At 40.7% G+C, this 12366-nt stretch overlaps 2 protein-coding genes across 5 annotated transcripts in view; one reads left to right on the forward strand and one right to left on the reverse strand.

Moving 5' to 3' along the window:
- Positions 1-7056, forward strand: part of tmem69 (transmembrane protein 69) — a 32279-nt gene extending 25223 nt beyond the window's left edge. For all 4 annotated transcript variants that reach the window (XM_073062968.1, XM_073062965.1, XM_073062966.1 and 1 more), the window contains one exon: positions 1-7056. In XM_073062968.1, the coding sequence (XP_072919069.1) occupies positions 1-699 (699 nt within the window). In that variant the 3' untranslated portion in view covers positions 700-7056.
- The window catches only part of ipp (intracisternal A particle-promoted polypeptide), a 23955-nt gene continuing 17907 nt past the window's right edge, over positions 6319-12366 (reverse strand). The window contains exons 6-8 of the mRNA XM_073062964.1: positions 12177-12299; positions 11393-11613; positions 6319-7595 (exon numbers count right to left, since the gene is read on the reverse strand). Of these exons, the coding sequence (XP_072919065.1) occupies positions 7371-7595; positions 11393-11613; positions 12177-12299 (569 nt within the window). The 3' untranslated portion in view covers positions 6319-7370. The remainder of the gene's footprint in view (positions 7596-11392; positions 11614-12176; positions 12300-12366) is intronic.

Here is a 12366-nt window from a genome sequence, read left to right on the forward strand (position 1 = left end):
ATTCTGAAATTGACATCACTGTTTCTAAATGAATCAAGAAAAATTACTTCCCATTGTTTATCAATCCCTTATATGCAAAGAATTACCTTGCAGCAAAACATGAAATACCTGCAAAAATCTGCACCTTTTTTGATTCAGACGAGCTCGTTTTATCTGTCCTCTCCAGCATCCAAGATTAAGAAAGTAGAGGACCCAGAAAAACGTGAATTGGACTTGTTAAGATATGACTTTAAAGAACTGAAGAACACTCCCAAACCTGCTCTCTATCTTGCTTCTGGTGGATTAATTCCTTTTGTCTCTGTTCCTCTTTTCATGGCCATTTCAGAAATGTATTTCCCTGAACTAGCTTTTGCCCAAATAGCATATGGAGCAGCAATACTCTCTTTCCTTGGAGGAGCACGATGGGGATTTTCAATTCCAGAAAACAGTCCTGCAAAACCTGACTGGCTGAATCTGGGAAATAGCGTGGTTCCTTCCTTATTTGCCTGGATAGCCCTACTCTTTCGTGACAATTTCAGTGAGGCTGCAATTATGATTATCATGGGTCTTGGTATAGCATTACATTATGACTTAAATTTACTCCCAGGTTATCCCAGTTGGCTCAGAGCACTTCGAACTGTGTTGACTGTGGTAGCAACTTTCTCTTTGGTTGCTTCAATAATAATAAAAAGTACATATCCTGAGAAAAAGTTAGTTTAAATGGGAAAACGATATTAAAGGAAAGTGATTTCATGAGTTCTTCAAATTGGGTAACAGTAGACAATATCATCTTCTTAATTCAAGCAAACTGATTGTGTGTGGAGAAAACCAAATGTGGTGATTAACAATTAGTTCACACCTATACTATTTGTAAGAATCTTTTGATTAACATTCATTATATCCCTTTTTTAGTTTGAGTCCAATACTTGTTGCAAGTATTGGTGATAATTTAAACATGAAATCAATTTTATGTCTTTAGGTTAAAGAAATTTTTGTTGTTTAAGAGCATCCATTGGTGTCTTTATTACTGGCCGCAATCCATATGTTAAAGCCAATTATTTATGCAAACTATATATAACATTAAGGTTTGGCCAATATTTGTATATCAGTATCTAAAGATACGTTAAAGACATACAACACTATAATCTCGCTGATAGTTTAAAAGAAGTTTTGCAGTCAGAAACCTATAAATTTAGGGTCATTGTTTATGTTGAGAGATGATAGCAGCTAGGTGAGATGCTCCTGCTTATCAGCTGGGAAATCATGTGCCAGGAAACACCATCCTACCAGCAAAGCAAAAGATTACAACCCATAGATGTTCTTGTGTGTTTTGCATTTCAAAGCTTGTATTTACTCCAAGTAATTTTTGTTCACAAAACCATATGTATACTAGTTTATTTCTATCCACATTTGTCTGTTCATTTAGGCTGAGCCTCTGTCTGATATGGTATTTAAATCCACTGAGTGTGAGTTTGTGGTCTTTTAGAAACATAGAAAACCTATAGCACAATACAGGCCCTTCGGCCCACAAAGTTGTGCCAAACATGTCCCTACCTTAGATATTACTGGGTTTACCCATAGCCCTCTATTTTTCTAAGCTCCATGTACCTATCCAAAAGCCTCTTAAATAACCCTATCGTATCCGCCTCCACCACTGTTGCCGGCAGCCCATTCGAGGCACTCACCACTCTCTGAGTAAAAAATTTACCCCTGACATCTCTTCTGTACCTACTCCCCAGCACCTGAAACCTGTGTCCTCTTGTGGCAACCAATTCAGCCCTGGGGAAAAACATCTGACTATCAACGTGATCAATACCTCTCATCATCTTGTACACCTCTGTCAGCTCACCTCTCATCCTCCTTCACACAAAGGAGAAAAGGCTGAGTTTACTCAACTTTTTCTCATAAGGCATGCTCCCCAATCCAGGCAACATCCTTGTAAATCTCCTCTGCACCCTTTCTATGGCTTCCACATCCTTCCTGTAGTGAGGCGGCCAAAACTGAGCACAGTACTCCAAGTGGGGTCTGACCAGGGTCCTATATAGCTGCAACATTACCTCTCAGCTCTTAAATTTACATCCTCAAAAAATTCAATCATTCTCATAAGGCACGACCTGCCCTTGATAAAGCCATGCTGACTATTCCTAATCATATTATACCTCCCCAAATGTTCATAAATCCTGCCTCTCAGGATCTTCTCCATTAACTTACCAACCACTGAGGTAAGACTCACTTGTCTATAATTTCCTGGGCTATCTCTATTCCCTTTCTTGAATAAGGGAACAACATTTGCAACCCTTCCAATCCTCTGGAACCTCTCCCGTCCTCATTAATGATGCAAAGATCATCGCCAGAGGCTCAGAAATCTCCCTTGCCTCCCACAGTAGCCTGGGGTACATCTCATCCGGTCCTGGCGACTTACCCAACTTAGTGCTTTCCAAAAGCTCCAGCACATCCTCTTTCTTAATATCTACATGCTCAAGCATTTCAGTCTTCTGCAAGTCATCACCGCAATCACTAAGATTCTTTCCCATAGTGTATACTGGAGTAAAGTATTCATTAAGTACCTCTGCTGCTTCCATTGGTTCCATACACACTTTCCCACTGTCACACTTGATAGGTCCTATTCTTTCATGTCTTATCCTCTTGCTCTTCACATAGTTGTAGAATGCCTTGGGGGTTTTTCTTTATCCTGCCCGCCAATGCCTTCTCATGGAAGAAGGGCTCCTTCCCAAGGCCCTTCTGGCTCTCCTAATTTCCTTTTAAACTCCTTCCTGTTAGCCTTATAATCTTCTAGACCTCTAACATTACCTAGCTCTCTGAACCTTTCGTAAGCTTTTCTTTTCTTCTTGACTAGATTTATTGCAGCCTTTGAACACCATGGTTCCTGTACCCTACCATAACTTCCGTTTCCTTGGAACATACCTATGCAGAACTCCACACAAATATCCCCTGTATATTTGCCACATTTCTTCTGTACTTTTCCCTGAGAACATCTATTTCCGATTTAAGCCTCCAATTTCCTGCCTCATAATTCCCCTTACTCCAATTAAACACTTTTCTAACTTGTTTGTTGCTATTCCTCTCCAATGAAGAGAGAGAGTTAGAATTATGATCACTATCTCCAAAATACTCTCCCACTGAGAGATCTGACACCTGACCAGGTTCATTTCCCAATACCAGATCAACTACAGCCTCTCCTCTTGTAGGCTTATCTACATATTGTGACAAGAAACCTTTCTGAACACACCTAACAAACTCCACCCCATCTAAACCCCTTGCTCTAGGAAGATGCCAATCGATATTTGGGAAATTAAAATCTCCCATCACAACAACTCTGTTATTATTACACCTTTCCAAGATGCTTCCCTATCTGCTCCTCAATATCCCTGTTACTATTGGGCAGCCTATAAAAAATACCCAGTCAAGTTATTGACCCCTTCCTGTTCCTAATCTCCACCCACAGAGACTCTGTAGACAATCCCTCCATGGTGTCCACCTTTTCTGCAGCCGTGACACTATCTGTGATCAACAGTGCCACGCCCCCACCTCTTTTGCCTCCCTCCCCGTCCTTTCTGAAATGTCTAAAACCCAGCACTTGAAGTAACCAATCCTGTCCCTGAGCCATCCATGTCTCTGTAATGGCCACCACATCATAGCTCCAAGTACTGATCCACGCTCTAAGCTCATCCACTTTGTTCACAACACTCCTTGCATTAGACACATCTCAAACCTTCAATCTGAGCGCATCCCTTCTCTATCACCTAGCTATCCTCCCTCACACACTGTCTCCTAGCTTTCTCTATTTGTGAGCCAGCCGCCTCTTCCGCAGTCTCTTCAGTTTGGTTCCCCCCCCCCCCCCCCCCCGCCCAACAATTCTAGTTTAAACTCTCCCTGGTAGCCTTAGCAAACCTCCCCGCCAGGATAACGGTCCCCCGGGGTTTCAAATGCAACCTGTCCTTTTTGTACAGGTCACACCTACCCCAGAAGAGGTCCCAATGATCCAGAAATCTGAATCCCTGCCCCCTGCTCCAATCCCTCAGCCATGCATTTATCCTCCACCTCATTCTATACCTGTTCTCACTGTTGCGTGGCACAGGCAGTAATCCCAGGATTACTACCCTTGCGGTTCTGCTTCTCCACTTACTTCCCAACCCCTTGTAGTTTTTTTTTCAGGATCTCTTCCCTTTTCCTACCTATGTCATTGGTACCAATATGTACCACGACCTCTGGCTGTTCTCCCTTCCACTGCAGGATATCTTGGACGTGATCTAAAACATCCCGGACCCTAGCACCTGGGAGGCAAACTACCATCCGAGTTTCTTTCCTGCATCCACAGAAATGCGTCTGACCTCTTAACTATAGAGTCCCCTATCACTACTGCCTTCCTCTTCCCTTCCCTACTCTTCTGAGCCACAGGGTCAGACTCTGTGCCAAAGGCACAGCCACTGTTGCTTCCCTGAGTTAGGCTGTTCCCCCCCCCTCACCCAGCAGTATGCAAACGGGAGTACTTATTGTCAAGGGGTACAGCCACAGGGGTACTCTCTAGTACCCGACTGTTCCCCTTCCCCCTCCTGTGACCCACTTGTTTGTCTCCCATGGCCCTGGTGTGACCACCTGCCTATAACTCCTCTCTGTCACCTCCTCGCTCTCCCTGACCAGGCGAAGGTCATCGAGCTGCATCTCTAGTTCCCTAATTTGGTCCCTTAGGAGCTGCAGCTTGACACACTGTGCAGATATGGCCATTTGGGAGGTTGGGAAACTCCAGGACCTCCCACATCTGACACTGAGCACAGAAAATTGGCCTCACACACATACTTCCTCCTTTCCGCAAATAACACAGTTAAACCTGCTTCGCCTCGGCCTGTTACTGCTTAAGCCTGTTGAGCCAAAGCCCTATCACTCTGCTGACCCTCACTCCGCTGGATATGGCGGTCTTTTTAAACCTTTTGCGCTCGACTGGCTAACGTCACTGCTGCTGTTGCCTATCCACTTAAAGAATTGACATGTTGTAGATTTGCATTATGCCCTTCTGCAAAACACTGTTGTAACATTTGGCTATTGGAGTTATTCTCACTTTCCAGTCAGCTTGAACCAGTCTTACCATTGATCTCTCTGATTAACAAGGCATTTTATCCCACAGAATTGCTGCTCATTGGTTGTTGTTTTGCATTTTGCATCACTTTCTGTAAGCTCTCGGGCAGGGGTTCCCAAGCATTTTTATATGCCGTGGACCCCTACCATTAACCGAGGAGTCTGTGGACCCCAGTTTGGGAATCCCTGCTCTGGAGACTGCTGTGCATGAAAATCCCAAGAGATCAGCAGTTTCTGAGATACTCAATTCACCCTGTCTGGCATGAACAATCATTCCACGGTTAGTCATTTAGATCAAATTTCTTCCCCATTATGATATTTGATCTGGCCAGCAACTGAACTGCTTGATTATGTACGCATCCTTTTATGAATTGAATTCTACCACATGATTGGCTGATTAGATATTTGTATTAATAAGCAGGTGTACCTAATAAAGTAACTACTGGATGTAGAATGAGAAGGATGGAAATGTCAGATATTTTGGTGAGATGGGGAAAGTTTAATTGATATTTGGGAGCCAGGTTCCATTTTTTTTTTACATAAACAAGTAGTAGGTACCTGGAACACAATGCCAAGGAAAGTGGTGGAAGCAGATATCATAATATTGAATAAAAATTTAGAGAGATACATGAACAGCCAGGAAATAGAGGGAGAAAGAGCTTGTGGAAACAGGTAGGAGAGGTTTAGATTGGCATTGTGGGCTGAAGAGCCTGTCCCTGGGCTGTACTATTCTATATGCCATTTTGTCAGGAATGCAAGGATGTTTATTAAGGTGATCGACGAGGGTAAATTCAAAATGTTTAACAAGTGTAAAACTGTTCTTCATTTGTTTAGAAAAGTGCTGTTTCTTTGACACAGAAGTTGAATATCAAAGTAAGGTCATTGCTTCCTCATTTGAGGTGTTTGTACAAACAGTAATGCAGAACTCTTTCAATAATATGCAGTGATTTTCAGTTTGCCATGGCACTGTCAGCTACATAAACTGCACCTCCTCAGTCTTGTCAATTGTTGTCACAAATCGAATTAACTAAGGTAGATTAAGAGATAGCTAGTACTGATAGACCACTTACCATTTGGGGTTACAAGACCACAGGATGGCAAGGATAGAGAGGTTTGGTTTATAGGATGATTGAAAAACAATCATGAAATATAGTCCCACAATCTATAAATTCCCTTCAATAGTTTTCAATACAATCAAACAGCACTACTTTATACCTCTAGACATATAACTGCAAAGCAACTAAATATGGTTTAATACATTTATTAAAAAAATACAAAAGACTGCCTGTTAATACTAACCCTTCCATTAAATTCACAATGCAGCTGTGTACAGTAAGGTTATAATAGACATCAAAATCCAAAATCATCTCCAAATATAATGTGGATACTGGATATCACTAAAAGGCACTGGCTCAATTAGATAACTGAACGTGCCCCGATTTTAATGTAGGATTAGTGCAAGTGAATGGGTGACAGCCAACACAGACTCAGTGGATTGAAGGGCCTGTTTACGTGCTGCATCTGTGATCTTCTGAAAACTTCACTCAAAACATTAACATAATATGCTATAAATTAAATGTTGTACAAAGAATAATGCTTCAAGTTTTTCCTGTACTTCAACTTACAGTATTAAATTAAAATTAATTGATCAAAGTTCTATTTGCGGCAGCTGTGTTAGTTGATTGCCAGTGTGTGTCTCTTTCAGGAGATGAGCATTTAAATTCCACTCCAAATTCTGGATTATATCAGTCCAGGCTAATATTCCATTGCTTCACTTTTTGAAGTTCCTTTATGACACCATTTCAAAGAGAATTTTCTGGCCAACATTCATCCCACATTTAATTTCTCTGAAACAGATCATGACGTTGTCCCATGTATATTTGTGCAAGTGTGCTGTGTACAAAGTGAGTGACATCTTTATTTTACATTGCAGCAAATGTAACTTTTCCCTCCAAATGGTTTTAAATAAATGCCATTCTCTCATTCTTGTGAGCAGTGTATGTTCAATCACTGATAATATTTAAGACCAGAATTGAAATACTTTTAAATACTAAAGTAATTGGGAATAGAGAGCAGGTGAGGTAGTACAGCAGCCACAACTCATCAAGTGAAGGAGGTGCTCGCCTGCAGTGCCTACACTTTATATTTAGGTTTTACGACAGTGACTCGAGACTGCGTTAAGTAGCTGTGTAAACTCATGAAAATTTCCTTTGACTCAATAAAGATGACAATTCAAGATGTCACAATCTTCTGCATTCTGTGACAGTTTTCTTAGAATCTTAGGAAGTCATCAACAGTCAAAGCACTGCTACACCGCCATCACAGCGGCTAGTTATCATGTTCCCAATTTCCATCCAAGTGTCAGTATGAGGATCATACACTTCTACAGAGTCGAGAGTAACCGGAGCTGAGGAATCTCTGCCTGATGTTCGACCGCCTGCTGCGTAAAGCAGCCCGTTAACAGCAATGACTGAAACACCTGCTCTTGCTACTTTCATAGAAGAAACCTCAAACCACTTCTCCTGAAAAAGAAATGGGAAAAGAGAACAAAAAAAGGGAAATCTGAATTCATAAAGTTAAGCAAATTTCCTACATGTATGTATTTTATCAGATATTGTCATGGTGTTACTTCAGAAATTTACAACAGTAATCACATTTCTAATTTTCAGAAAGGTTTCATTTTTTCAATTATATTGATAATTGTTTTTCATTTTGAAATTAGTCATTAAGGCAAAAGGAAAAATCAAAATTCTATCTAGACTTCCTGCATGCAAAATCATAGCAGCGCAAAATGCCAGGTGAATGGCAGAGCATAAAGGCAGTGCATTTACTGCAACGTTCCCAAGCGAGTCAAATGGTTCAACATTTCACGCCCATTGCTTTCAGTCTAAGTAAGTGGAGTGTCAGGTTAGGTTGGTATGGGTATTCCCCTGCCATCATTTTTAAGGTTAGGTGAATGTCTAAATGCATTCATCCTACATACAGGAAAAACATCCCAGTGTCAAATTGATTACAGCCAAAAATGTTATGCTTGATCATCAAATTCCCCTAGTCGTTCAAAAGAACAAGGAGTGTAGATGAAAACATAACCCCATTCATACAACTAGAACATATTTGTTTATTTGAATGCAATAAATAAAATCTCTAACAAACCCCAATTACTTAACCAAGCAGCATATTGTCTACAATAGCCAGGAATGTCGTTTTACAATAGCTAGGGAATAAAATGCGTAGTACTGAACATTCCAACCTCCCGCTGATGCCATTCAATACTGTAAAATAACGACTGAACTCTGGTCCTTATCATGTATGAGGCTGGCACAATGGTGTAGTCACCACTAACTTTCTGACAGTTCCTGGCGCTCAGGTTCCACCATGACCTCAGTGTGCTTTGTGTGTTTTTCATGTGACCATGTGGGTTTCGTTCAGTTTCCTCCAAAATTGCAAAGAACTGCTGGTAAGTTGATTTTTTACTATAGATTACCTCAGTGTAGGTTAATGACAGAAAGAATCAAAAGAAAGTTGATGGGCTTGTGGAAGAAGCAATAATGTACAAGGAAATAAGGGGGAGATTCATACTAATGGGATTGCTCACCTGGTCTGGATCTCATGAAATGAATGGGCTCCTATATCCATATATACAGCAAGTGTTGAATTGCTCTATCCAATGCACTTGCTGAGCTACAAAAAGATATCTGCAGAACTTGTAATGCATGGAAAGTAGTTTAATCCCTCAATAGTTGTACGTTCAGTAGATACATTACGGAGACCAAGGGAACATTCCCGAGTATCTGCCTTAATTTCAGCTTATCAAAGTAGACAATGATGCTGGAGTCCTTGAAGGATTTGACAAGATTAAGAGATTTTGAGGGCAGCTGACAAAGCAAGACAGCAAAGCAGAAGCACAACTTGTGAGCACCCTATAACCCCAATTAATATTTTAAATTGTGGCTTCCTACTTCTGCTATTTAGGCCTATTACTAGAGCGAGGGATTTAGATGGGGTGGAGTTTGTTAGGTGTGTTCAGGAAGGTTTCTTGACACAGTATGTAGATAAGCCTACAAGAGGAGAGGCTGTACTTGATTTGGTATTGGGAAATGAACCTGGTCGGGTGTCAGATCTCTCAGTGGGAGAGCATTTTGGAGATAGTGATCATAATTCTATCTCCTTTACAATAGCATTGGAGAGAGATAGGAACAGACAAGTTTGAAAAGCGTTTAATTGGAATATGGGGAATTATGAGGCAGGAATTATTGGACAGGAAATTGGAGGCTTAAATTGGAAACAGATGTTCTCAGGGAAAAGTACGGAAGAAATGTGGCAAATATTCAGGGGATATTTGTGTGGAGTTCTGCATAGGTACGTTCCAAGGAGACGGAAGTTATGGTAGGGTACAGGAACCATGGTGTACAAAGGCTGTAATAAATCTAGTCAAGAAGAAAAGAAAAGCTTACAAAAGGTTCAGTGAGCTAGGTAATGTTAGAGACCTAGAAGATTATAAGGCAACTAGGAAGGAGCATTAGAAGGAAATTATGAGAGCCAGAAGGGGCCATGAGAAGGCATTGGCGAGCAGAATTAAGGAAAACCCCTAGGCATTCTACAGGTATGTGAAGAGCAAGAAGATAAGACATGAAAGAATAGGACCTATCAAGTGTGACAGTGGGAAAGTGTGTATGGAACTGGAGGAAATAGCAGAGGTACTTAATGAATTCTCCAGTATACACTATGGAAAAGGATCTTAGTGATTGCAATGATGACTTGCAGCAGACTGAAAAACTTAAGCATGTAGATATTAAGAAAGAGGATGTGCTGGAGCTTTTGGAAAGCACCAAGTTGGATAAGACGCCGGGACTGGATGAAATGTACCCCAGGCTAGTGTGGGAGGCGAGGGAGGAGATTGCTGAGCCTCTGGTGATGATCTTTGCATCATCAGTGGGGATGGGAGAGGTTCCGGAGGATTGGAGGGTTGCAGATGTTGTTCCCTTATTCATGAAAGGGAGTAGAGATAGCCCAGGAAATTATAATGCTTTATGGATCCAGAACTGGCTTGCCCACTAAAGGCAAAGAGTGGTTGTAGATGGGTCATATTCTGCATGGAGGTTGGTCACTAGTGGAGTGCCTCAGGGATCTGTTCTGGGACCCTTACTCTTTGTGATTTTTATAAATGACTTGGATGAGGAAGTGGAGGGATGGGTTAGTAAATTTGCTGATGACACAAAGGTTGGAGGTGTTGTGGATAGTGTGGAGAGCTCTCAGAGGTTCCAGCGGAACATTGATGGGATGCAAAACTGGGCTGAGAAGTGGCAGATGGAGTTCAATCCAGATAAGTGTGAAGTGGTTCATTTTGGTAGGTCAAATATGATGGCAGAATATAGTATTAATGATAAGACTCTTGGCAGTGTGGAGGATCAGAGGGATCTTAGGGTCCAAGTCCATACGACGCTCAAAGCAGCTGCACAGGTTGACTCTGTGGTTAAAGCGGCATATGGTGTATTGGCCTTCATCAATCGTGGAATTGAACTTAGGAGCCGAGAGGCAATGTTGCAGCTATATAGGACCCTGGTTAGACCCCACTTGGAGTACTGTGCTCAGTTCTGGTCACTTCACTACAGGAAGGATGTTGAAGCCATAGAAAGGGTGCAGAGGAGATTTACAAGGATGTTGCCTGGATTGGGGAGCATGCCTTATGAGAATAGGTTGAGTGAACTAAGCCTTTTCTCCTTGGAGCAACGGAGGATGAGAGGTGACCTGATAGAGGTGTACAAGATGATGAGCGGTATTGATCGTGTTGATAGTCAAAAGTTTTTTCCCAGGGCTGAAATGGTTGCCACAAGAGGATACAGGTTTAAGCTGCTGGTGAGTAGGTATAGAGGAAATGTTAGGGATAAGTTCTTTACTCAGAGAATGGTGAGTGCGTGGAATTGGCTGCCGGCAACGGTAGTGAAGGCGGATACGATAGGGTCTTTTAAGAGGCTTTTAGATAGGTACATGGAGCTTAGTAAAATTGAAGGCTATAGGTAAGCCTAGTAATTTCTAGAATAGGGACATGTTCGGCACAACTTTGTGGGCCAAAGTGCCTGTATTGTGCTCTAGGTTTTCTATGTTTCTATTACTGTGGCTCTGTTTTCATATTCATAAAATGGCTTCTGCTAGAATGGGGCCAGAGATATTAAAAAAAGCCTTAATGAATCTTAACAGTACTGCACTAAATATTGTATTTACTTACTGTGATCTTACCAAACAACATGCAACGTAATTTTATCTTTCTTTTTTGGGAATACAATGTCATCTTTCTTAATAATAAGCAAATCACACTCACCTCCTGAAGGGAATACTTTTCAACTGTACGTAAAGCATTTTGAGTGTCATTCCACCCTCCAACAGCATAAATACAGTCATTCAGAGCAGCTACTCCAACATAAGCTCTTCTCGTTTTCATACTGTCTAATGTTGTCCAACGTTTTGTAATAGGATCAAACATTTCAGCTGAAGAGAGCTCTGACCCCGAGTCACTTAAACCTCCAACAATATAAATAAAGCCTGTGGAGCAATTGCAGATATTTCTGGCATGTTGATAATTTGTTTCCATTTATTTTTATGAAATTAATCATCAATCTTAATGAAATAAGCTTTGCATTCATGAAATGTATTTCTCCTAATTGATATCTGAAAAATTTGCTTGCATGCGAACATGATCGAGGATTGTTCTAATTATTTTTACATTTAAATGAATTTTATCTTCAGTTCAAAGCCAATCCCTCAAAATCAAGAAATACCTGTTTGTATTTTAGCTCAGGTAAAGGATGGCTGGAAGGAATGGAGGAAAATTTTTAAAAATCATTAAAAATCTATTGTACCTTACTTATTATACTTTTATTTACTGTATTCCAAATGTAGAAAATAAAAGTATAACAAAGACAATATTTAGGTTTATCAATAAATACTACCATCTAAAATAGTAAAATCAATTGCAAGTAGTTTTAATAACCACATATTGAGAGAAAAATGACCTGGTAAAAGAAATTATATAGAAGCAGAAAATGCCATTAAAATCCATTTGCTCACACCCACAAGAAATTATATACTGGGAGATAATGCCATACCTTGCATTTCACAACAACCAAAGAAGTATCGAGGGATAACCATTTCGCCAATAACTTCCCACTTATTCTCAGAAGGATCAAATCTTTCCATAGTCTTCCCAATATCTGCTCCAACCCAACCTCCTGTAAATATTTAAAAGATGCACACTGTGTGAAAAGATTTGGAGATTCTTTAAAAATGTTACATTGT

The sequence above is a fragment of the Hemitrygon akajei genome, chromosome 12 (genome assembly GCF_048418815.1).
Source record: "Hemitrygon akajei chromosome 12, sHemAka1.3, whole genome shotgun sequence".
Classification (NCBI taxonomy): Eukaryota; Metazoa; Chordata; class Chondrichthyes; order Myliobatiformes; family Dasyatidae; genus Hemitrygon; species Hemitrygon akajei.